General features: G+C 50.6%; 1 protein-coding gene across 7 annotated transcripts in view; it reads left to right on the top strand.

The window, feature by feature from the left end:
• The first annotated feature begins 6,374 nt into the window (after nt 1-6,374).
• Nucleotides 6,375-23,798, top strand: part of TRAK1 (trafficking kinesin protein 1) — a 103,023-nt gene continuing 85,599 nt past the window's right edge. For 2 of the 7 annotated variants that reach the window (XM_066245298.1, XM_066245297.1), the window contains exon 1: nt 10,612-10,756. In XM_066245298.1, the coding sequence (XP_066101395.1) occupies nt 10,666-10,756 (91 nt within the window). In that variant the 5' untranslated portion in view covers nt 10,612-10,665. Of the gene's footprint in view, nt 6,662-10,611; nt 10,757-23,798 lie in introns of those variants that run through there. The other 5 variants (XM_066245304.1, XM_066245303.1, XM_066245305.1 and 2 more) reach the window with 3 other exon arrangements.

The raw sequence follows: 23,798 nt of genomic DNA, 5'->3' as shown, positions 1-23,798 counted from the left end.
CGCAGTATCTCTTGGCTCTCCTGGCAGAAGTCACCTGCACGTGGGTGGGGGAGGGTTCATGCTAAGAGCAGCGGGGACGTGGGGGAAGGGCCCATAAGGACGCAGAAGCCCTCCCACAATGCTACCTAGCTCAGGCTCGCCCTTGTCCCGATGAGGCACCTGAGGCCCAGAGGAGTGGCCCCAGCTCCTGTGTCACACGGCTCTTTGGGTTCAGTTCCTGAGCCACAGAAATCCCAGGCTGAAGTGGGAGATGTTAGGAACTTGCACACGTGTACTTTGTCAGCAAAGTTGAGTTTGGCAACAAAGGGGTCAGCTGAGCAGCCCGTCCAGCCCTTGACGACCTAGAGCAGGCATCCCCAAACTACGGCCCCCGCATGCTGCCCCCTGAGGCCATTTATCCGGCCCCCCCGCCGCACTTCCGGAAGGGGCACCTCTTTTACTGGTGGTCAGTGAGAGGAGCACTGTATGTGGCGGCCCTCCAATCGTCTGAGGGACAGTGAACTGGCCCCCTGTGTAAAAAGTTTGGGGACCCCTGGTCCTAGAGGCTGGCATCATGGAGAGGCGCGAGGCCGGGGACCTGGGCTGAGTGTTCCTGGCGCCAGGCAGAAGGCTGCTCTCAGCTGTGTTTCCTCCTACTTCTCTTCCTGGCACATCTTGTTGCTGAAAAAACAACAACAACAACAAAAAAAACAAAAACGAACCAGGTTGCAGAATTTCTCACTCCTCTGCTGAGAAAAATCCCTCCTGCCTGCCGGCTGCCGGCTGGATTCAGTGAGCCGAACAGAGGCGCTTTCATGGCTCAGGGCCGTCCACCCGCACTCTGCTCGCCTCGTTTGTGTCTTCTGCCTGAAAGGCGCCTTTTGCTCCGGCGTGCCAGGGTTTGCTGGAGCCAGAGAGCGCCCAGGGCTGCGGCCGCTTTGTTCCTGAACCCCGTGTGGAGCCTCAGAAATGCCTGCTGACGTTAGAGGGAGGAGGGGACAAGACGCGTGGCAGGCAGCCAGGTGCCAGGAATCCTTTTCGTATTGGCCCCCCATCATTTAGCTCAATGCAGACCTGAGTTCCCCTCTTTGCTGGCTCTGTGACCTTTGGGAAGTTGCCAGACCTCTCTGAGCATCCTTTTTCACAACTGTAAAATGGGGCTGGTGGCAGCACCCAGCTGAGACAGGGGCGGTGGCAGCCGGTGGTATCAGTTAGAACTTTCAAAGCACTTGCCACACAGCGTCCTAGCTTCAAGAGTTCCGCAAAATCTTGGGACCCAACCGCTTGTTTCATTCATTGTTGTTTATTCTGCAAATATTTACGGAGTACCTAACAGGTGTGTCACCACCACCAGCCCATGCTTACAAGGAGCTCACAGCTTGTGAGAGACCTGAGTCCTAGACAAGGGCTGAGGAAGGCATGCACTCGTGTCACATACAGAGGGGCTCTTTTCCAAAGTGTACCCCACGAAATAAACGCCACGTGACTAGGTGTTGTGCGGAGAAAGGTTTCACGGTGAAATAGGTTTGGGAAGTGCTGGCGTGTGAATCTTATGGTAGAACCAAGAAAGGGACCTGATTCTGAGAGTCGGGGAGTTTATGTATCACGTCAGTGACAATGATGATTATTTTGAGGACTTCCTATGTCTCTGGCACGGAGGTAAGTGCCTTCCTTTCGTGTTTTATCTCATTTTATCATAGAATTCAGTGAGTGTGGATATGCCATTATTGGGAGCTGTTTTTCTGTTGATAGGATGTGGAGGTGGTTTTCTCCCTTGATTTTGATGGGCCGAAGGTGGTTCTTTGCGCACTTCAAGAGGGGCTTCTCAGCACAGTGGAATACACTATTCAGACTTAACAGGAGTGGAATTCTGACACATGCTGCAAGATGGATGAACCTTGAGGGCATCCTGCTAAGTGAAACAAGACAGTCAGAGAAGGACAAATACCTTACGATCCCTTTCACGTGAGGTACTTAGAGTAGTGAGTTCATAGAGATAGAAAGTAGGGCTGGTAGGTTGCCTGGGGCTGGCGGGAGGGGGAAGGAAGGGGATGCTGTTGTTTAACGGGACAGAGTTTTAGTTCTGCAACACGAACCGGCTTCTGGAGGTCGGTTGTACAACGCCGTGAATGTGCTTAACATCGCTGAGCTTACACACGTGGTTCTTTGTAATGTTAGTTTTTTTTTTTAAATCATAACAACACAGAAATACTAATAGCCCGAAGAAAGTCATGTGAGAATTAACATTTGCAAATCATGGGGTTATGAGGTTCCTCCCGTGTGGGGTACACAGAATGCACGTACTTGTTGTGTACTTGATTATTTTAACCGGGGTTTAAGATGTGAAAAGAAATTGGAGTAGTTCTATTTTTTTTCCTAACAAAAGGGGGCGGGGCTTGAGCTTTTACAGGCGCTGCCAGTTGCTGGGCATCAAAAAAAGTGTACTTTGGACTTCAAAACGGTTGCTTGTGTTCCCCTTTGAGGCTTGAGTGATCGTTCGCTATCTCCAAAATTGTTTTTTTTCTACTTGAACTGTTTGTTCTATAACAGGACATTTCTGAGTGAAGTGTATGTGAGCTGTAAATTGCAGCCAAAGGTCCTAGGAGGAAGGACAGTGATAATTTAGGGCTAGTGATCAGCATTTAGGCCAACTCCCTCGTCTTACCCTCCCTCCTCTCTCTCTAAAATCAATAAATAAAATCTAAAATGAGACCATATTTAATAAAAATAAATATTTCCAGTGTCCAATTCAGTGGTTTCTATAGCAAACCAACATCCCCTTTGAATTAATTTCCTTTAGAGACAATTGAAAGCAAAAGTTGAGTAATCCGTGCTTGAAGCCCTTTTTAAGAAATCTATTTTAGGCCTTTTGTTTAAAGAAAAAAACCACATTCGTTCAAACAGAATGTTTCTGGTTTTTAGTAGAATAATGGTATTTTGCCAAAGGAGAAAGTATTTCAAACTTCCAGGGAAGGATCATGTAGAACACATTTTAAGTTACAGATTAAAGAAGGTCTGAGCGAGAGTTCTGTCTGTTCATGGGTTTTAAAACCTTTTGAAGTCCATATTCCCGATCTGCTGCCTCCCCAGGCAGGCATCTTTCTGTGTTGATACATTCACACCTGCTCCAAGCTTCCTGTTCACGGCTGCAGGGATGACTTCCCTGTGTCTGCACCGTAACCGACATGATCATCTCGGTTGCATGTTGGGCTGTTCTTCGCATTTCACTGGGATAAGCAACGTAGACCCGTGTATACTCGGGCCAAAGAGCCACATGCATTTAGCCAGGCTGTCCTGTCCTTCCAAATGTATCACCACCCCCTGCCCCGAGTAATTTATGAGACAATGAGTTTTTAAAAACTCTTGCCAGGCCCTGGCCGGTTGGCTCAGAGGTAGAGCGTCGGCCTGGCGTGCAGAAGTCCTGGGTTCGATTCCCGGCCAGGGCACACAGGAGAGGCGCCCATCTGCTTCTCCACCCCTCCCCCTCTCCTTCCTCTCTGTCTCTCTCTTCCCCTCCCGCTGCCGAGGCTCCATTGGAGCAAAGATGGCCCGGGCGCTGGGGATGGCTCCTTGGCCTCTGCCCCAGGCTCTAGAGTGGCTCTGGTCACGACAGAGCAAGGCCCAGGAGGGGCAGAGCATCGCCCCCTGGTGGGCAGAGCATCGCCCCTGGTGGGCGTGCCGGGTGGATCCCTGTCGGGCGCATGTAGGAGTCTGTCTGACTGTCTCTCCCCGTTTCCAGCTTCAGAAAAATACACACACAAAAACAATAATAAAAAATAAATTGCCAAATTGAACCTTGTTATCATTTTTAACCTTAGTCTGATATATATATATATATATATTTATACTATTAAGGTTCCTTAAAGTGCTTGGTGTTTGTGCATTTCTTGGTGTTTGGGAAGGGGAGGTCATCTTTCTATCCTTTGCCCATTTCCTTTTGGGCTGTTTGCTCCAGGTTGATGAGTCCTTTGCATGATTTTAGGCATTAACTGCCATTCGTACCTCAGCACTGCGTCCTCACCTGCGGGGTCTGTATGCTGATTGCCCTTTGGCGAGAGTGTGTAAGGCAGAGTGCATCTGCTGCGCCAGGGACTGTGGGTCTTGAAGACTTTGCACTGCTGACTGTCCTTCTGTGGTCATTGCATGGAACAACAGCCTGGTTGGCTCACCTCTGGAGTTCTTGCCACCAGCAGCCTTCTCCCCCCAACCCCCACCCCCCTCTTCAGGTCTCTGCTGCCCAGAATGTTTGCCTCCTGGGGAGTGCTAGGCTTTTTCTCACCAGGTGGCTTAGCTGTTTGTTCCTTGTCTGTTGTTGAATCACTGACCAGGTGGTACAGCCTGTTATGTCTCAGGGTACTTTCACTTTCACTAGGGGCATACAGACTCCCCCACCTCTTCCACCTTGTATTAGGTTTTTCCATCTGAATGAGGGCAGAGAGTCCATCATTTCGGCCAAGTCCATTTATAAGAGGAACTCTTGGTGGATTTTGTTTGGGAAATGTCCCAGGCTCAGGGCTGCCATTTTCTATCAGAACTGACTGCACTGTGTGGGCTAAAGTGTCCGTTAACTTTATCCTCTTTTTGTTTTCTTTCATTTTTGTTTAAAAAAATAAACAATGAACGGCAAATGATTCTTTTACAGTTCATGTACTAGAGAAGTAATTCTCAAACATTCTGGGTCCCAGGACCCCTTAAAAATGACTTAGGACCCCAAAGGGCTTTTGTTCACGCGTGTTATATTGATTCACATATATCATGTTAGCAATCGAAACAGAGTTTTAAACCACAAGGATGCAGAATCGCACATTCCATTCCTTCACGGAGCAAGGGCACCGTCACATGTCCTGTAGTTCCAGGAAAACTTCATCGTGCATCCATGAGGGAACAGAAGCACCTGAGAACATGGTTTTGACCTTGTGGACCCTTTAATGTGGGGTAAAGGAACCCCGGGGGTTCTCAGGCCACAACTTTGAGAACTGTTGGGCTAAAGAATGTTTCTCAGGCTTTCTGCCTTGCTCATTAAGCTCAAGCCTGACATTTCTGTTGGCCTGTGTATGTTCGTGTGCTTTCACACATACGTGTGGTGTATGTGGGGGTGGGCTGGGAGGAGAGGGGCCACTGGGGAATTGAAGGTGAACTGCTGAGGCCGTGGCGCTCTCCTGAAACGGGTGGGGACCTCCCCGGCAGGTCGGTTGGCTGTAACTGACGCACAGTCGAGTCTTCAGTAGCCTCTGTTGTGTGTATACCTTTCTAGCAATCTTATGTCAGATTTTAAATGGGGGTTGAAAGGCCCGGTTAAGTGGATGTTGCTGGAGTGGTCCCCTAGAGAGCGCGTGACCTGCTGGGCTCCAGGGTCTTCACCTGCTGTCCTTGGATCCTCCAGAACCAACACGTGGGCTGCTTTTCCCGAAACTACATGTGGTTTTGTGTGGGGTTTTTTTTGTTGTTATTTTTTGTTCTTTTTCTTTTTTTTTTTTTTTGTATTTTTCTGAAGCTGGAAATGGGGAGAGACAGTCAGACAGACTCCCGCATGCGCCCTACCGGGATCCACCTGGCACGCCCACCAGGGGGCGTCGCTCTGCTGCGACCAGAGCCACTCTAGCGCCTGGGGCAGAGGCCAAGGAGCCATCCCCAGCGCCCGGGCCATCTCTGCTCCAATGAAGCCTCGCTGCGGGAGGGGAGGAGAGAGACAGAGAGGAAGGAGAGGGGGAGGGGTGGAGAAGCAGATGGGCGCCTCTCCTGTGTGCCCTGGCCGGGAATCGAACCCGGTACTTCTGCACGCCAGGCCGACGCTCTACCACTGAGCCAACCGGCCAGGTCTGTAGCCATCCTGTTCTTAAAGGAGTGCCCTAATTTCTTCCCGTAGCTTCAGGTTCTGGCGTGCCTTAAAAGTTCTTGGAGAGTTGAGAATGCATCGTGGTTGAAAGGGTTCAAGGGAAACATGGCGCGATACATAATTCAGTATACAAACAAAATGTATGTGGATCCCGTGGAAGTGGATCGATGCGTGTCTTCCACAGAATGAACGGGCGCCGCTCTCCCTCCAGTCCGCGTGGCTGCCGCCTGTCCGGGTGTCTGTTTCCGGGCAGGCGTCGTCCCCTTAGCTGTGCTCCGGTTTGCGTGTTTGCTTAGCACTGCTTCAGGACGTGGAGCGGGTGAAGCCATGAGCCGCATCGATGGCTGGTTATTTGAATGGCACGTCACTGCGGTCCCTTTATCAAAACGGAGGAATCTGACTGACAGCACCTTGGCATGGAGGAAGCAGTTTTCAGAATTTGCAGCCTGAACCCACGTCATCTTAGAGCCCTGACTTTCTCAGGAGTTTGTCCATTTTTCCCCAGACTCTCCGTGACCGTGCTCCTCTCTCTGCGTTGTCCCGCAGGTTGCCTGTGAGGGAACCCCGCTGGTGGTGTGCCAGACCTACCGGGGGCCATCCGCCCGACTGCGCCAGACTCCGGCAGCGGGACCCCCCATGGCAGTGGGCACCTCCCCGTGAAACCTGCCAAGCTGGACGCCACAGCTCTGCACGACGACACTTTGGCCAGCTCTGTGCCCTCTCCGGAGGCGTGCGACCATGCAGTCCTAGCCGGCAGCCCGGGCATCCCCGAGGAGCACTATGTAAGCGAGGCTGTGGAAGATGCTCCCAGCTACAGAGGGTACCGGGATGCCTGCACCATCACAGGTACGGGGTCCCTTTCCCTGCCGGGGAGGGGAGGACGGAGGGAGGGAGGACTGGGGAGGAAGTGGAAGGTGGCGAGGGACCACCGGAGGCTGAGCTTTGGGATCGTGAGACCGGCCACTGAGAACCAATCTGACTGAGATGGAGACAGCACCTCATAGAATTGTCGTGAAAGTTGGAGGTGGGATCATTGAACCCTGAGACGCGTGCGTGTCCATAGCAATGCTCGGTGTAGAGTGGGCCCGTGCCCCGCCCTCTCCCTGAGACTCGGTCTCTGAGACCCATGTCAGGCGTCATGGAATGAGACAGGCGTGCTGTAGGATGCAGAAATGGGAGCTATGCCCTGGCCGGTTTGCTCAGTGGTAGAGCGTCGGCCTGGCGTGCAGGGGTCCCGGGTTCGATTCCCGGCCAGGGCACACAGGAGAAGCGCCCATCTGCTTCTCCACCCCTCCCCCTCTCCTTCCTCTCTGTCTCTCTCTTCCCCTCCCGCAGCTGAGGATCTATTGGAGCAAAGATGGCCCGGGCGCTGGGGATGGCTCCTTGGCCTCTGCCCCAGGCGCTAGAGTGACTCTGGTTGCAACAGAGCTACGCCCCTGATGGGCAGAGCATCGCCCCCTGGTGGGCGTGCCGGGTGGATCCCGGTCGGGCGCATGCGGGAGTCTGTCTGACTGTCTCTCCCCGTTTCCAGCTTCATAAAAATACCAAAAAAAAAAAAAAAAAAAAAACCAAAAAAAAAAAAAAAAAAAGAAATGGGAGCTACAGTGCCCTTTGGTCACTGTCAAGATTTGTACAGACATCGCCTGCGTCAGTCACACCTTCCAGTGTCCCAGGACCAGGGTTAATCGCCCCCCAGTGTGCCGGCGATGTCTCCTGCCCGGCACATCGTGCTGGAACTCTTGCTTGTTTCTTTCCGCCGTGGGATCCGGGGAACAGGTGCCTGGAACCGGTGCCGAGGAGGGAGGGCTCTGGGTAGACGTGGTTTACGGAACAGCAGCCAGGGGTGTAATTGTAGTTACACCCAGCTGTATTTGCATTGCCTTTTGCTCTGTTCCTCACTTCTGTCCACAGGGTTTGCTTCTGTTCTCCTGTCTGAAATAATGTCCAGTGACAGTTTAAAATATGGATATTTACCTCCAGTGGTTTTTCATTGTTCCATCTCACCAGTTAGGCACGGAGAACCTCCCGTGTGTCAGGAGGGGGGCACAGAGACGGTGTGATCCCGGCGTGGGGGCCTTGCCCCGTGGGCTGAGCTCCCTGTCCCTCGGGCAACCTGCACTCGTGCACTAAATCCCACCCCACCTGCCTGCTCACTGAAGGGCACGGTTCCAACACCTGCCCTCTACTCTGTCATCTGATTCCTCTCGCTCATGGACCTTCCCTGATGGCACAAAAACATGCTACGATCGCTCCTTTTTATTTTAATTTTTATCATTATTATTTTTTAAGATGGCTCCCTTCTTACAAGAAATCCTTCTTGGCCCCATTTCCTCCACAGCCAGTGTGTGTCTCTGCTCCCCGGTTTGCTGACCCATTTCCTCTTTACCTGTTCTCTCCTGTGTCCAATGTGAGCAGGCTTGTGACCCCGCTGTCCCCCCCCCCCCGCAGTGATGGCCTTGTTCAGCTCAAGGGTCCGTCCTCAGCCTTCATCTTTTTTGTTTCTTTCAGCAGGAGTCGACGCCACCAACCATTCCCTTCTCCTGGAAATCTGGCCCTCCCTCGGGCCCCCACCCTCCGGGGCCTCCCACCTGGCTGGCTGCCCCTTCTCTCCTCCGAGGGCTGGGCGGACAGGAGGGCCAGGGGCTTCGCCCCTCCAGCCCCTCGCTGCTCCGTGTGCACCGTGCCCTGAGTCATCTCACCCCGTCTCCAGGGTTCGGAACCTGCCTCCGCACGGAGCACTGTCCAGTTCCTGTCCTCAGACTGGGCCTTCCCCCGTGTCAGTCTTTACTCCACACTGTTTTCCCTTGGAGTCCTACTAGGCATCTCTCAGACTCCTGATTTCCACCCCCACCCGCTTTCCTGAGGTCTGCCCTGTCTTTGTCAATCCTTCTAGTTGTCCAGCCCAAAAACCTGGGAGGCATCCAGGACCTCTGTGTTACTTTCACACCCCAGTGGGCTGGGAAGCCCGGGAGCTAGCTCTCTCTTCCAGAATGTGACTCCCTCACCAGCGTCCCAGCATCCCCCCTGGTCCAGGCCTCTTCATCTCATGCCTGGGTGATGGCGTGGCCCCCTGATAAAGGCCTTTCACTTCCCCGCCTGCCTCTGTGCAATCCATTCTCTGCCACCCAGAGAGAGGCTTCTAAATGACAAAGTCAGGGGGTTTAACTCTTCTGCTCAGATCTCTGGTGGGCGGGTGGGCTGCATTCTGACCGTGGCCTGTGAGGGTCTGAGTGACAGAGCTCCTCCTGCCCCTCTGACCTAGCTCCTCTGTGTCCACTCCACGCTGGGCACGTGGCCTCCTCGCTAGTCCGTGGACACACAGGAACATCCCTCCTCGGGGCCCTTGTTCTTGGAGCTGCCCAGCACCTGGATCGCCTTAACCCCCAAAGTCCTCATGATTCCCTCTCCCCTTTCTCCAAACGGCATTTGGTTAGAAATCAGACCACTCTGCACAAAGAGTGGTCCCCCTTCCCTTCCCTATCTCCCTCTCCCACTTTATCTTTCTCCCCAGACTGAGCCATGGGCTACACTTGCAGAGTAGGAATAGCGTCTAGACAAGCAGAATAGAAACTAACCTCGGGGCAAGGACTGTGTGCACCCCCACATCCCAGTGACTGCAGTAGCGCCTCCTGTGGCCCGTGCTCAGTAAACATTTGTTGGGTAAAGAAATTGTCACTTCATTAATATTACTGCATCCCCGTGAAGTGGAACTGGTTATCTTCTTTGTACAAGTAAAGAGAATAAATCACAAAAGGCTCAGCATCCTGCATAAGATCCCTGAGCTCTGAGAGGGTGGGATGTACATCCAGATGGTGACCCTGGCACACATGTTCTCTGCCACCCAGGATACAGTCTAATTGAGGAGCCAGATGAGCGAGTGGAAACATAACCATGGTGCATACGCAGTAATGGGCACGGGCACATGGGAGGGCATCAACGAGGGGGTGCCTGGCCAAGCCATGGAGGGAAAAAGATAGGGGAAGGCCAGGAGGGCTTCTTAGAGGAGGCAGTGTTCCAGCTGCATCTTCATGTGTTCAAACGTGAGCTGATCTCTGGGATTCTTGTGGCATCTGTGAATCATCCAGCCTTTTGGGCAATTTCACTTTCTCTGAACGTGACAGCTGAGGGCCAAGAAATGGCAGAATGCAGTTTTGAAACCTCAAACCCGATAGGGCGTGGTAACTGAAGGTTCCTTACTGGGGCATCTGTGGCAAGCTCCACAGGACAGCTGAGAAACAGCTCACTGCTGTCACATTTGGCAGTGTCTTTGGTAAATGGGAGGGTAAACACAGGCAATGTTACATGCTTAGGGTGCTGGGCAGCCAGACCGTGTGGCTCATACTCAGGTTAGCGTCTCATTAGATGCTCAGAGTGACCCGGAGTATCCCCGGAGATACATGTGTGGACTCCACGGGCGCTGCCAAGTGCAGTCCTGGGAGACCACTTGGCGTCTGGCCTCCGATAAATGCGCTCCGCCCCCTGTTCCCAGGGAGCGCTGAGACACGAACAGGAGACTTTTTGTTCCCCTTAAATTTGTAGGCAAAGCCAAGTGCCCATCACCCCCTGCCCCCAACCTGGGGAGATCACATTTTCAGGTGCGTCATCTTCTGTTTGGGGAGGTTTTTACAAGATGAGCCGATAGGGTGCCCGGCTGCCTGGAGTTACGTAACCCATTGTGTGTCCAGGGCAGCTCCCTGTCTTAGGATTTGTCCCAACAAGCCGACTCGGAAAAGTGCTGAGGAAGGCGTGGGAGGCGGCGGCCGCGGAGCTGCCCAGCCGGGCTTGGGCTCGAGTGGCGTGCAGAGGACTCGCTTCTCGCTCTGAGCGGCCTCTGGGGTTGATTCCTGCACATGGCATTGGTGTTTCAGTTCCGGCCGCCCGCAGGGGCCCAGTCCCTGCCAGGTCTCTGCCGGGCCAAGCTCATCCGGACAGGCGCGGGCGGTGAGTGTGGGTTTGCCCGTTTCACTGCTGTTTGTTGTCTCTGTGGTGTGGCCCGGCGCTGAGAAAGGACCGCAGGGGACTTCATTTCTTGCCTGCTCTGTTCTGCTTGCCAGGTTGTCCTCAGACGTGTGGTAGGGAAATTGCAATATTGAGTCATTGGCAGGCAGAACAGAGGGACCTTTGCTGCAGCACACCCCTTGTGCCCTCATCCAGGCACAGAGGGGGCAAGGGGTGCCAGGCCAGGAGCAGCAGGTCTGGGTTGGGACCAGGCCACCGGACTCCCATCACATTTTCCTTGACAGTTCTTTGCAATGGCTGAACAGGGTCTCCACGGTGCCCCCCACCCCCCACCCCGCCGACTTCTCCAACTCTGCCAGTTTCCTAATCCTGTGTCTTCATCCTGGTTTCTTAGAGCTTTGACTGGTGTCTGAGTCAGCAAGGAAGTTTTCAAGAGTGAAGAACAGAGATAGACCTTCTCTCTTTCCCTCTTTTCTGCCTTCTCTTCTCTTCTCTTCTCTTCTCTTCTCTTCTCTTCTCTTCTCTTCTCTTCTCTTCTCTTCTCTTCTCTCTTCTCTTCTCTTCTCTTCTCTTCTCCCTTCCCTTCCCTTCCCTTCCCTTCCCTTCCCTTCCCTTCCCTTCCCTTCCCTTCCCTTCCCTTCCCTTCCCTTCCTTCTCTCCCCCTTTATTAAACGTGCCTGGCCTTGTACCTGTGACCCACACCCCAGTGGTGGGGAGCTTGCTAACCAATTCCGCTCTGGCTTGTCTCCTGGCCATGGGGCTGACGTCCCTCTTCACTTCCTCTGAGCTGATCAGAGGCTGACTGTGGCCGACCCATCTGGTTTCTGCCCTGTCTAGGTGCTGTTCCCCCAGAGCTCTCTGGGCCGCACACCAGTGCATTCCCGGAAGGTGTAAGCGTCTCTTGTCCGGGTGCAGTGAGTTTAGGTGTGAAGACGCAAGAGACTTGGCGTGAGAGAAGATTAGGGAGATGCTGTGAATGTCTGTGTCTGTGTGTGTGGCTTCAGGTTTATTCAGTAATCCTGTTCGACCAGCATCTACTCAACGCCAGCTTCCTGCTGGGGTCCCATGTGGAGAACCGGTCTGGCCCCAGAGCCTTGGAGGTGGGCAGGGATGTGAATGACTAGCTGTGACCCCAGTGAGAATGGCTCCAAGTGCTCTTCAAGGAGCATCCTGCCTGGGTGACCTCTTCTTCGTGGGGCCACCCTTTGGGATTTGTTTCTTGTCTCTCACTCATTGAACCCATCAAACTCAAGGACATAATTGTCTGAAAACATGCTCAAGGAAAATAAGGACTTCTTTTAAGAGTTAAATACAAGGTCTTGATGATCAGTTCCTGTCTAGAATAAAATTTTTTATGTGTTTTCCATGGGAAAATGTATCTTCTAATCGCTACTTACTTGACTGAATGAAACAGAAAGGAATGGACAGTTGAAATATCCCCCCCACACACCCCGCCACAGAGCGAGATGATGTGAATTAGACTAGCTGCTAGTCACTAGCATATTAAAACTTTTTTTTTTTTTAAATTTGTAACTTAGAAATGTTTTTTGCTACTTCTCTTACTGGACTCTTCCCTATTTGACAGTTTGTTTTTGCAATTGTAACCCTGGAGTGGGGCCCTACTGTGCTGATTTCTAGAGGTAACTAAGCTTTAGCAAAAACACAGAAGCATTTAAATCTTTTAACTGTGCTCTAAATGATTTTGGTGGCCCAGCCCATCCTGCTGCCCCTCAGCTCCGCTTCCTTAGATGAGTGAGGAGAACATTTATCCCACAGGGTCTTTGACATCAATTGTCACATTTAGTTAAAATGTATTAGTAACATTTAGTTGAAATATATATGTATTACCAATACATACAATTGGGGTGGAGAAGGGAAGGCTATACTTCCAGGTGTTTGATCCATTTTTCTCCTCCTCCTAATTGATTTTTGTTCTGAATTTGAAACAAGTCTTTAATGTATCTAATGTATTGGTGTTCGTTTTTTGCTCATGTGAAACCATTTTAGGAAGCTGACGAATAATAAATTGTAATAAAAAAATTAAAGAGTAATCTTATTAAAGGATTAATCGGGGATGCTTTGCAGGACTTCAGAGCATTGATCCCAGGCACAAATAGCATTGCCAGTGGTGTTCCTTTCGAAGCTAAGTTTCCTACTGGATTTAGGTTAATGGGATTTGTGAGTGTGGGAGTGAGCTCCCTTGAGAAGCACCCACCCACGCTTGGTCAAGGCTCTTTCTTTTCAGTGCAACCAGATCAGGGTGCAGAGGCAGATGCTGGGCACGGGGCCAGGTGTGGGCCTCTGCTTATAGCACCCTGTTCTTCCCACACTGCTGAGTCTCCGGGGATTTCCCGAGGGAGGGTGCAGAGTGAGACCTGCCGGGATCAGGCCTCGCGGGTGGGTTTGGATGTGCCCCTGGCCACATGGTTCACTGAGGACTCTGGGGCTCATGGCCCATGAGGAACTTTCAGTCAGAAGGGTGACTGTGTTCTCTGAACCCTGCTTTCCTGTGAACATTGACAGATGAGCAAATCAGGCTGTAACTACCATGAACTGAAACTTTGTAACTGTAATTAGACCTGGAATGAATCAGATTTTGTAAATCCTATGTTAGTCAGGGCTCTCCAGAGAAACAAGCTTTTAAAAATCATTCCAGGATCCGGAGAAACAAGTTCTTAAAAATCATCCTAGGAAGTTCTGATGCACATAATTCTTTTTCTACAAAACATGCGTGGGACCATAGCATGTACCCTGATCGGCATTAAAAAAGGATTTCACAATACTTCTTAGGGGTGTTTTATTACAGTGCATATAATATTCCTTATTCTTTAACATAGCCACATAACTTCTCATTGTGTGGCTGCATCCTTATCATCATTCATTTATTTAAACCAGAAGTGGTAATGTCTCTTTTTATATAAAAGAAACATTTTGTGATTTTTTTCCTTTTTTGATCTGAAATCAGTAGATAACTAGTCCTCCCAAACACATAGTTTTACAACCAATGTGTAACACCTTACTGTAATAGAATGGAGAGACTGAGATAAGATGATGGAACCTGGGTTTCAGTTGTAACTGCATAGCCGTGGCTTCATTGGGATGCGTAATGAACAGCCCTGCAGGCAGAATTGTTGTGCAGGCAGCAGCCGCAAAGGCAACCCATTGGACTTGGCCACATAATGTCCGAGAAAGTGCCACTGTTTTCAGTAGTCCCCTCCCGAAGGATGCTTTCAGTTTTTCCAGGTTTTGCTTTTTAGCAGCGCTCTAAGGAACATTCTTGCATGTATATCTTTTTGGGTCATTCATGCTGCATGCCTGTACGCGGACAGTGGGATGTGCACTTAGGATGTGGTATACGTGTGTCGCAACACTGCCCTACGGGGAGCCTGCACCTGCTAGGTGCAGCCCAGGGGAGCGGCAGTTTCCAGCGGTTTCTTGCCAGATCTTCGTATTATCGATGCTTTTCATCTTGGTTAATCAGATAGTCATGAGAAACGGTACTTCACCTTATTTTGTATCTTTTAAGTTATGAACGTGTCTGGTCCTCCTTTCTGTGGTGTTTCTTCATTTTCTGCAAACAGCCTGCTTTTTGCCTTTGCTCGTTTTCTAAGTGGGTTGCTGGCCTTTAAGAGTCATAATTGAGTTTCTATTGTGTGTCCAGAGGGTAGAGCATTGTGCCAGCTTGAGATTCTTTTATATTTCAGAGGAGGGAAACCATCTTAACAATTGTTAAACAAATTTCTAGTTAACTATGACTGTGTGTTGATATTCACGGGAGAAGTACAGGGTGCGAGGAGACTGTGTAAAGGGGATTTCTGAGTTGTCACTTCCAAGAAGGCTTCTGTGGAAAAACAGTATTTAAGCAGAAGCCTGAAGGATATGTAGGAGTTAGCGGGGTGGGGAGGGAGCATTTGAAGCAATGGAAACAGCTTGAGCAAAGGCCCCATGGTAGGAAGATATTGAGAATGACAATAGAACACTTACTATGTACTAGACATTGTCCTAAATGCCTTTTATGTCTAACTTTGTTTAATTCTTGTGTCTTAGTCAGCTATGGCTGTGTAACAAATTTCCCCAAACCTTGGCAGCTTAGAACAACAAACATTCGCAACTGTAGGAAACAATCAGGCAGTCCCTCAAAAGTTACCCATAGTTACTGTGTGACTTACCAGTTTTACTCCTAGTTATATGCCCAAGAAATGAAAACATAAGCTTGCACAAAACCATATACGCAAGTGTTCTGAGCAGTATAATTCATAATTGCCAAGAGGTAAAGCAACCCAAATATCCATCAGGTGATGAGTGGATAAACAAAACGCGGTGTATTCATACTACGGAATATTGGCCGTGGATTGCAAATAGAAAAGGGCTGCAGGGGGTGTCCGTGTTCCCACACATCGGAGCAACTATGTGATGAATACACTTGTGGGAATTCTGAGACTGGGGACTTGAGTGAGAGAAGTTGTATATTTCATATTGTTCAGAAAGTGTAGGAGAGAGTCTGGGCCCACACCCTGGGCACCCTGGGCACCCTGGATCTTGGCAAATGCCTTACTCTTGCCCGGCCAAGATGTGGAAAACAGCTCTGCGTCTCTCTGGTCTCTATTTTTCTCAGGATGTGGACATTGAGCATCTTTTGGTGTTTCCTAGAGGAATTTTTTTTGTCTATAACTTGAGATAAACGCTTCTTCATAGTTCCTATTTTTTAGCTCACGGAGTAGTTACCTCCATAATTCGGAATAATTATTATGTATTCTTTAGTTACCAGCTGTAGAGTGGGGCTCATGGTAGTAGTGGGCACTGGATTGCTGTGAGGAGTAAATTAGTTAATCCATGCGGAGCCCTTAGCAGGCTGTTGGCACATAGTAAGTGGTCACTTAACAGTTTTCTTTGTTACTGTTGTCTGTCTCTCTCTTTCTGTCACCCATGTATCTGTCTGTCTGCTTATCTATCGTGCTATCTACCTACCTACTCACCTGTCTTCTCTCTGCCTGCCTCTTTGTCTGTCTGTCCTTCTGTATTCAGCCTGTGGGGAAACCCTGGGGTTCTGTTGCTGGGTTAGTAAGGGGAAGGGGTGGGGGAGGGGTGGCAGCTGCTATAGTGGATTCAGTGTTGCCCTTCCATCCCCCCTGGGGACAGACCCCTTCCCCAGCCTCTGTCTTTCTCCTTGTCTCTGAGCCTGGGCCCCATGGCCCCGCCTTTCACATTCTGGGCCCAGGCTTACTCTGTTCTTTCCCCCATCAACACTCCCCGCACCTGTGTCTCAGAAATGTGCTCATCCTTTACTCACTGATGACTGTTTGCTCCGTCCCCCCCTTCCCCGCCCTTGTGACTCTTTACTGTCCCGTTTCAATAGAGGCTGGCTCACTGCTCTGCTGGGAGGGGCAGGGCCGGGAGGCCAGGGGGTGTGGCCTCGAGGAGGGGCCGTCTTGCAGGCTTCTGAAGTTGTTGCGGAGGCCCACTTTGTTTCCCTGTTTGTCTGATGGGAATGATGGATTTATTGGGGAGGGGGGGAGCAAGTGACATATTTTCGTGAAACGTCTTAGAAAAGTCTGAAGCTCTGTGGGAAGTCATCCAGTAGAACCTTCTGTGATAATGAAAATTCTCTCGACTAAAATGTCTCTGGAGACTTGGGGCACACGACCTCCGCTTTACAAGACCTGCTTAGGCGATTGTAGAAGTGACTGGCGTCGCTGCGTTATTTGTTAAAGAGATTTTAAAGATACTTCGTATTATTTAGCGTCTGTCTCAAACATTTCTTGATGAGCTATTATGGTTCATGCTCCAACCGTTTCCTCTTCTGTGTTCTTTTAATTAGCTAATGAGTTGTTGTTTGGTGTGAGTGGGCGGGTGTGTGTGTCTCTTTACTTTGGCTTCTCAGAAGCTCAGCTGCCTTAGGTTTTTATTGAGTAGCTGTTCTGGTCAAACTTTGTCCTTCGCTAACTCTCTCCGCCCTCCCTTTATGAAGCTTATATAGGTTGCTCTTCTTTCCTGCTTATTCGAATGGTCCTTTCCTGCTTATTTGAAATCTTACTGCACGCGTGGGGTTTAAGAGGAGTAGACGAATGTTTGGGCCCTTGTGCTTTCTCAAGGTGCCGTGAACTTGCTCCTCTGGGAAGGCTGCCCTACCCCCCCCCCCCCCCCCCCCATATTTCAGCCCCAGCGGACTGTCAGTGTGGCTTTCTCCCGGTTGGGGCCTACAGCCTGCTGGCTTTGGGGCAGAGAGGTCTGAGCGTGACTCACAGCTGTAGCACTTACCGTGTGACCCTTGGGCAAGTCGTCTAGTCCGAACCTGTTTCTACATCTCTGCAACGGACACGGCAGCCAGAACCTCAAGGTTGTTGTTGGTCCTCAGTGTGGACATTCCTAGTTAGAGGGGTTTGCGGCGAGTAGAAATGGGAAGGGGCAAATCTGAGTTTGAGGCAGGGCCTGTGAAACTTCTGGTGCTGGCTCTCTTTTCTTCGCTGGGGGTGGGGGTGGGGGGGAGTAGGCCAGTCCACGTGCAGATGCAGCGCCACCTAGTGGGCCACGGAAGCACTAGCAACAGAGGTGGCGGCCTTAACCTTGAGACCTGATAAGACAGCTGCAGTGCCCTGGGTTTGCCGCTTTTGAAAGGGACTGAGGGATTGCCCAGAGAGCCTGACGGGCCAGGCAGGCAGCCTTTGCATAGCTAGAACAAAAGAAGTACCCACCTCCCCACCCAATCCCTTCTCCTGCCTCCATTCATCTGCCTTTACTTATTCTACCCTCACTGCTTCTGCTAGGGTTGACTCGAGTTGTTTTTTTTTAAGAGAGCATGTGATGAGAGCCGAGTGTGGCCATGTCTTTCTTGTTTAAACTTCTTAGGAGATCCTGATGGTGGTGTAATTCCAATCCCATGTGGCGAACTTCATTCTTTTTTTGGGGGGGGGGGGTTGGGGTTTTTTTTGTATTTTTCTGAAGCTGGAAAGGGGAGAGACAGTCAGACAGACTCCCGCATGCGCCCGACCGGGATCCACCCGGCTCGCCCACCAGGGGCGACGCTCTGCCCACCAGGGGGCAATGCTCTGCCCCTCCGGGGCATCGCTCTGCCGCAACCAGAGCCACTCTAGCGCCTGGGGCAGAGGCCAAGGAGCCATCCCCAGCGCCCGGGCCATTTTGCTCCAATGGAGCCTTGGCTGCGGGAGGGGAAGAGAGAGACAGAGAGGAAGGGGGTGGGGTGGGGGTGGAGAAGCAAATGGGCGCTTCTCCTGTGTGCCCTGGCCGGGAATCGAACCCGGGTCCCCCGCACGCCAGGCCGACGCTCTACCGCTGAGCCAACCAGCCAGGGCCCGAACTTCATTCTTATAGTTGTCAGTGGTTATACCTTACGTGATTTTAATTGGGCATGTATTTGTCAGGTTTGCTGTAGAGATGCTGGGTAACAAACAACACCCAATTCCACAGCGGCGACATTTATTCTGTGATCGTGGTTGTAAGTCGCCTGCAGGTGGCCTGGGCTTTCCTCCAAGTCTGTTTTTTTTTTTTTTTTTCATTTTTCTGAAGCTGGAAACAGGGAGAGACAGTCAGACAGACTCCCGCATGCGCCCGACCGGGATCCACCCAGCACGCCCACCAGGGGCGACGCTCTGCCCACCAGGGGGCGATGCTCTGCCCATCCTGGGCATCGCTATGTTGCGACCAGAGCCACTCTAGCGCCTGAGGCAGAGGCCACAGAGCCATCCCCAGCGCCCGGGCCATCTTTGCTCCAATGGAGCCTTGGCTGCGGGAGGGGAAGAGAGAGACAGAGAGGAAAGTGCGGCGGAGGGGTGGAGAAGCAAATGGGCGCTTCTCCTATGTGCCCTGGCTGGGAATCGAACCCGGGTCCTCCGCACGCTAGGCTGATGCTTTACCGCTGAGCCAACCGGCCAGGGCTCTCCAAGTCTGTTTCATGTGTCGTTCATTGGAGGGTGTGGTCTAAAGGGCCAGCAGCTATCTTGGGCCATACTCTCCTGGCATAGGCTAGGAGTAGCACAAGAGAACAAACTCACCCACACAGGCACATTCACAGCCTCTGGTTAGACCTGCAGGAAGTTCTGTCCACTCACATTTCACTGGCTAAAGCAAGTCCTGTGCCCTGGCTCTGAGTCATGGAGTTGTGAAATGACATTTCATTCATGGTGAACCAGAGCAAGGGTAGAACGTGGAGGGAGAACTGTGAACAAGTGAATGGCCTGGATTTTAAAGGATCCTCAGGTCACCGAGGAGCAGCCTTGAGTGGTGGAGGCACACAGGTGGTCTTCAGGCAAGCCTCAGGGGTGTTAGTGACCTCCGAGACCTTTGCTTATTCTCTTAGCCCTGCTGGACTAGGGAACTTGGGGGTGTGAGGAGGGGGAAGGAGGGACTTCAGCTCCTGTGGCCTGGAACCGGGGTTGGCAGATGTTTTCATAAAGGGCCAGAGTGTAATTATTTTAGGTTTGTGGGTCCATAGTCTCTGTCACAACTACTCATCTCTGCTATTAGAGCTGAAAGCAGCCATGGACAGTACATTTAGGAACAGGTCTGTGTTCCAGTACAATTCTATTTCTAAAAATAGGAAGGGGTTGGCTTTCACTGTGGGTAGGCTGTGCACTCCTGGCCTGGACCTTCAGGTCCTGATTTGTATCAGGGCGTCCATTTAACAATAAGAGAGGCGCATATCCCTTTTTTTAGTTGGGAAGCCAAAAAAAGATTCAAAGGACTGTGGGTGAGTCCTGCAATACCCCACCCACTTACATTGTTAAGCTGTAAACAGTTGTTCTATAGCATTGAATTCCCCCCCACAGCCAAAAACTATTGTTTCTAAACATAAAAATCTCATTTTGCTTAACCCATTTTCAATAGAAATGTCTGGAAAATGTATGAGAAACTCTTTGGGCTTTCCAAATAGTTGATATGAAAGACAGTTCACCTTTTACGAACCGTATTTCTGTTCTCAGATAAATGGCCATGTCACTAGTCAAAGTGAGTTTGCTTGGTGACTTTGCTTTTACATCCCTTGTGGTCGCACTGTGTGCGTGTGCGTGTATGTGTGTGTGTGTGTGTGTGTGAGAGAGAGAGAGAGAGAGAGAGAGAGAGAAAGATTGATCGCTTGAGATATAATTCACATACCATATAATTCACCCTTACACAGCATACTGTTTGATGGTGTTTAGCGCGCTCATCGAGTTGCACAATCATCACCACAGTCAATTTTGGAAAATTTGCATCACCCCCAAAAGAAACTTTGGATTTTTTTGTTGTCACCCCCAATCCACTCCCGTGCCCCCCCATGTGGCTGCATTTTTATTTTTATTTTTTTATTTTTTGCATTTTTCCAAAGCTGGAAACGGGGAGAGACAGTCAGACTCCCACATGCGCCCGACCGGGATCCACCCGGCATGCCCACCAGGGGCTACGCTCTGCCCACCAGGGGGCGATGCTCTGCCCCTCTGGGGTGTCGCTCTGCCGCAACCAGAGCCACTCTAGCGCCTGGGGCAGAGGCCAAGGAGCCATCCCCAGCGCCCGGGCCATCTTTGCTCCAATGGAGCCTTGGCTGCGGGAGGGGAAGAGAGAGACAGAGAGGAAGGAGGGGGTGGGGGTGGAGAAGCAAATGGGCGCTTCTCCTATGTGCCCTGGCCGGGAATCGAACCCCGGTTCCCCGCACGCCAGGCCGACACTCTACCGCTGAGCCAACCAGCCAGGGCCTGTGGCTGCATTTTTAATAAGCTTTCAGAAACTCAACTCTTGCTTTCTGCTGCCCTTGTTTTTCTTGACTCGAGGCTCAGCCTGCCCTTGGAGAACAGGCTGTGGAATCTTCCTGAGTGACAGTCGTGCTATTTAAAGGTACAGCTAACAGGCACTCGCATGGCTTCTGACATTTGTGTATCGTAACGACGTCACCTGATAAGACTTCAACTTTTCCCTTTGTTGCAGCTCTGTATTTTTTCACTTATATTCTTTGTAGGAGGCTGTCCTTTGTCATTCTCCACAGTTTGAATTCATGTCTCGGTGGGTTTGAAACCTGGTTCGAGGAACATGGAATCGTGGTGTTTTTTTTTTTTCCTCATGTTTTATTTTCATCTATTTTGTTTAACTGTTTCTTATCATCAGGCTGCAGTAATTTTTTTGGATGAGTTTGAAGTCTTTTAATATCCAGATGATCTCACTTGATGTTTTGAAAAAAAGTAACCATTGTGCATTTATAAACAATTTCCTGCTCAGGAAACCATTTATGAACAATAAGACGGTTGACTGCATGGCGTGGTGGGGGCACAGTAGGTATTAGGGTTTCTCCAAATTGTGTTCTGTTAATAAAGTTAAGTTTCCCTGATTTGGCGCTTAACCCTTTATCTCAGAGTTTACCCCTTGCTACTGACTGCCTTCCACTGTCCCCTAGTAGGAGCTGACTTTGGGGAGAAGAGGACAGGCGGAGGATGTGGGTCCTGAACCCTGCTGGGCATCTGCTCGGGCCTCAGAGGGTCTAACTGTCAATATTGGGGATAAATCTCTTTGGAAAATAGAAAGCAGTTGGCCTGACCAGGCTGTGGCGCAGTGGATAGAGCATCGGACTTGGATGCGGAGGACCCAGGTTCAAGACCCCAAGGTCGCCAGCTTGAGCATGGGCTCATCTGGTTTGAGCAAAGCTCACCAGCTTGGACCCAAGGTCACTGGCTCGAGCAAGGGGTTACTCGGTCTGCTGAAGGCCCGCGGTCAAGGCACATATGAGAAAGCAATCAATGAACAACTAAGGTGTCGGAATGAAAAACTGATGATTGATGCTTCTCATCTCTCTCTGTTCCTGTCTGTCTCTATCTATCCCTCTCTCTGACTCTCTGTCTCTAAAAAAAAAAGAAAAAAAAAAAAGAAAATAGAAAGCAGTCATAGGTATAGAAAGTAAATAATTTTAAAACAGGAAACTGGATCTGAACCCCCACATTTGAGCAATGAAACCCAAGAAGTGGGGAGTGAGGGAGGTGAGATGAGGTGTAAGTCACCCTATTTTTGCTACGGTTAATCAGTTGTGACCACCGATCTATTTTCTGTCTATAAATTTGAGTACCGTAGGGACCTTGTATAAATTGAGTCGTGTGGTGTTTGTCCTTTTATGACTGGCTCATGTCACTTAGCGTAATGTCTTCAAGGTTCATCCGTGTTGTAGCACGTGTCAGAACCTCCTTTTTAGGGCTGAGTAATGTTCCATCGCCCCTATATGCCACCGTTTGTTATCCAGCTGTCCACTGATGGACACGGGCCGCTTCTGCCTTTGGCTGCTGTGAACAATGCTGTTATGAACAAGGGTGTGCAAATATCTGTGCAAGTCCTGCTTTACATCTCTTGGCTATACCTATACCCGGAAGTGGAACTGCTAGATCATAAGATTCTGTATTTAACTTTTAGAGGAACCCAGTAATTGCATGCTTTTTGCTCTATCAGATGCACAGTAAACATGCTTCTTTATTTTGCACTTTAGAGTTTTTGGAGTCCTTTCTTAGATTTAATCCCACAGGAGAGATGACTGGTTGGAGGGTCACGACTAATTTCTGGTTTTCCGAAGAGGCTGTCACGCTGTTTACTGCTCCTGTATTCCAGCCGACAGCAGTAAACACGGATTCAGCTGCCAGCCCTTTAATTACAATCATACTGACACTGGCTAGTTTCATGTAAAAATATTTGACCCTAGTAATTTTATAATTATAAGACAGAGCGTATACACTTTAAACAGAAATCATCAAGAGAATTGGAAAACCAAAGTTTGGTTTTTTTTTTCTTCTATTTATCTCCTCGTCAGACAACTTCTAATGAACAGGAACACTTCCTAGTTTTTGAGCATTTTGTGGGAAGTTTAACTCTGGACTGAATTTATACCCATTAGTTAAAAATATTATAATAAGACAAATGTATTGACAGTCTTAGCTGTGTGTCTCAGCATTAGAGCCCCTCTGATCTGAAAGGTAATACTATCTGCTTTTGCACAGATCCATCCCAAGCCCATTGGAGCCACCATTTCTGAAAAGCACTGACCTTGGCTTTGACATGTGAGGACCCCTGCCGCAGGGTTGTCCCTTCTGGGTCCTGCCCTGCCTCTTCTCGCCCTGGCCTTGGCGCGGCACACTGGCATGTCCCCCGGGACTCAGCCACGGGCTGTTGCACAAGGTTGCGCTTCAGCCTGTCCCGGAGACCCTGCTCTGAAGGGGACCGTGGGGCTGAGTGGCTGCCGTGCTCCTGTCCGGGTGCGGATGGATCTCTGGAGCTGGCGTCCACGTGGGGTTAAGGGATAGCTCTGAGCCTGACACCCAGTCTCCGGGGCATCGAACCCGCGTCATTGGTTATCCTTTTTCTTAGAAAGAGTTGCTTTTGGTGAAAAGTCTGGCCCCCGCCGTTCTGGACAACTCCCCAGTGCCGGCTTGTTTCTGTCTCTGATGGCTTCTGTTTCTGTCTCGGATGAGCAGTTTTGTTGGCCTTTTCTTTCCTGTTCTGTGCAAGTTTCAATGCTCGGCCTTCCCTCTCCTGCAGGCTCCACCCCCCGCCCCACTCCCAGTGCTCACAGCAGAGGATTGCCGGTTGAGGCGGAAAAGGGAGAGAAAAGGAGACTGTGCCTGTCCCTTTGGGGCTGGAATGGGAGCGGTGGGGGAGGCGGTGGTCCCTGGGGAGTTGAGCCAAGGGGTGGATGTGGGACAGAGGGGAGTTGGAGCTCTTAGCGTCTGCTCCAACCACTGCTTAGCCATGAGACCTCGCTCGAGTCCCTGAAGGCCGCAGAGCCTCCGCTTCCCCTCGGGTGAGTGGGAGGAGGGGTGTAGGACCAGCTGGGCTGTGAGCTCACGCCAGCTCTGGGGGGAGTCTGAGAAGTCCTGTGTGGGAGACAGGAGAGGGCAGATGTGTGGGCGCAGCTGGTGGGGAGACACCTCACCCCATCATACTGTTTCATGCTGAGCCCTGTGCTCTACTTACTGATTTTTTTTTTTAAGAAAGCAAATTTAGTCAATTAAAATCTCCAGGGGCAGCACTGTCAACGCTCATGTCAGTGTGCAAGTTTCCCTCGGAGGAC

The sequence above is a fragment of the Saccopteryx bilineata genome, chromosome 10 (assembly GCF_036850765.1).
Source record: "Saccopteryx bilineata isolate mSacBil1 chromosome 10, mSacBil1_pri_phased_curated, whole genome shotgun sequence".
NCBI lineage: Eukaryota > Metazoa > Chordata > Mammalia > Chiroptera > Emballonuridae > Saccopteryx > Saccopteryx bilineata.
Note: the sequence above shows the minus strand (reverse complement) of the source record. Positions and strands in the feature narration are given on the sequence as shown.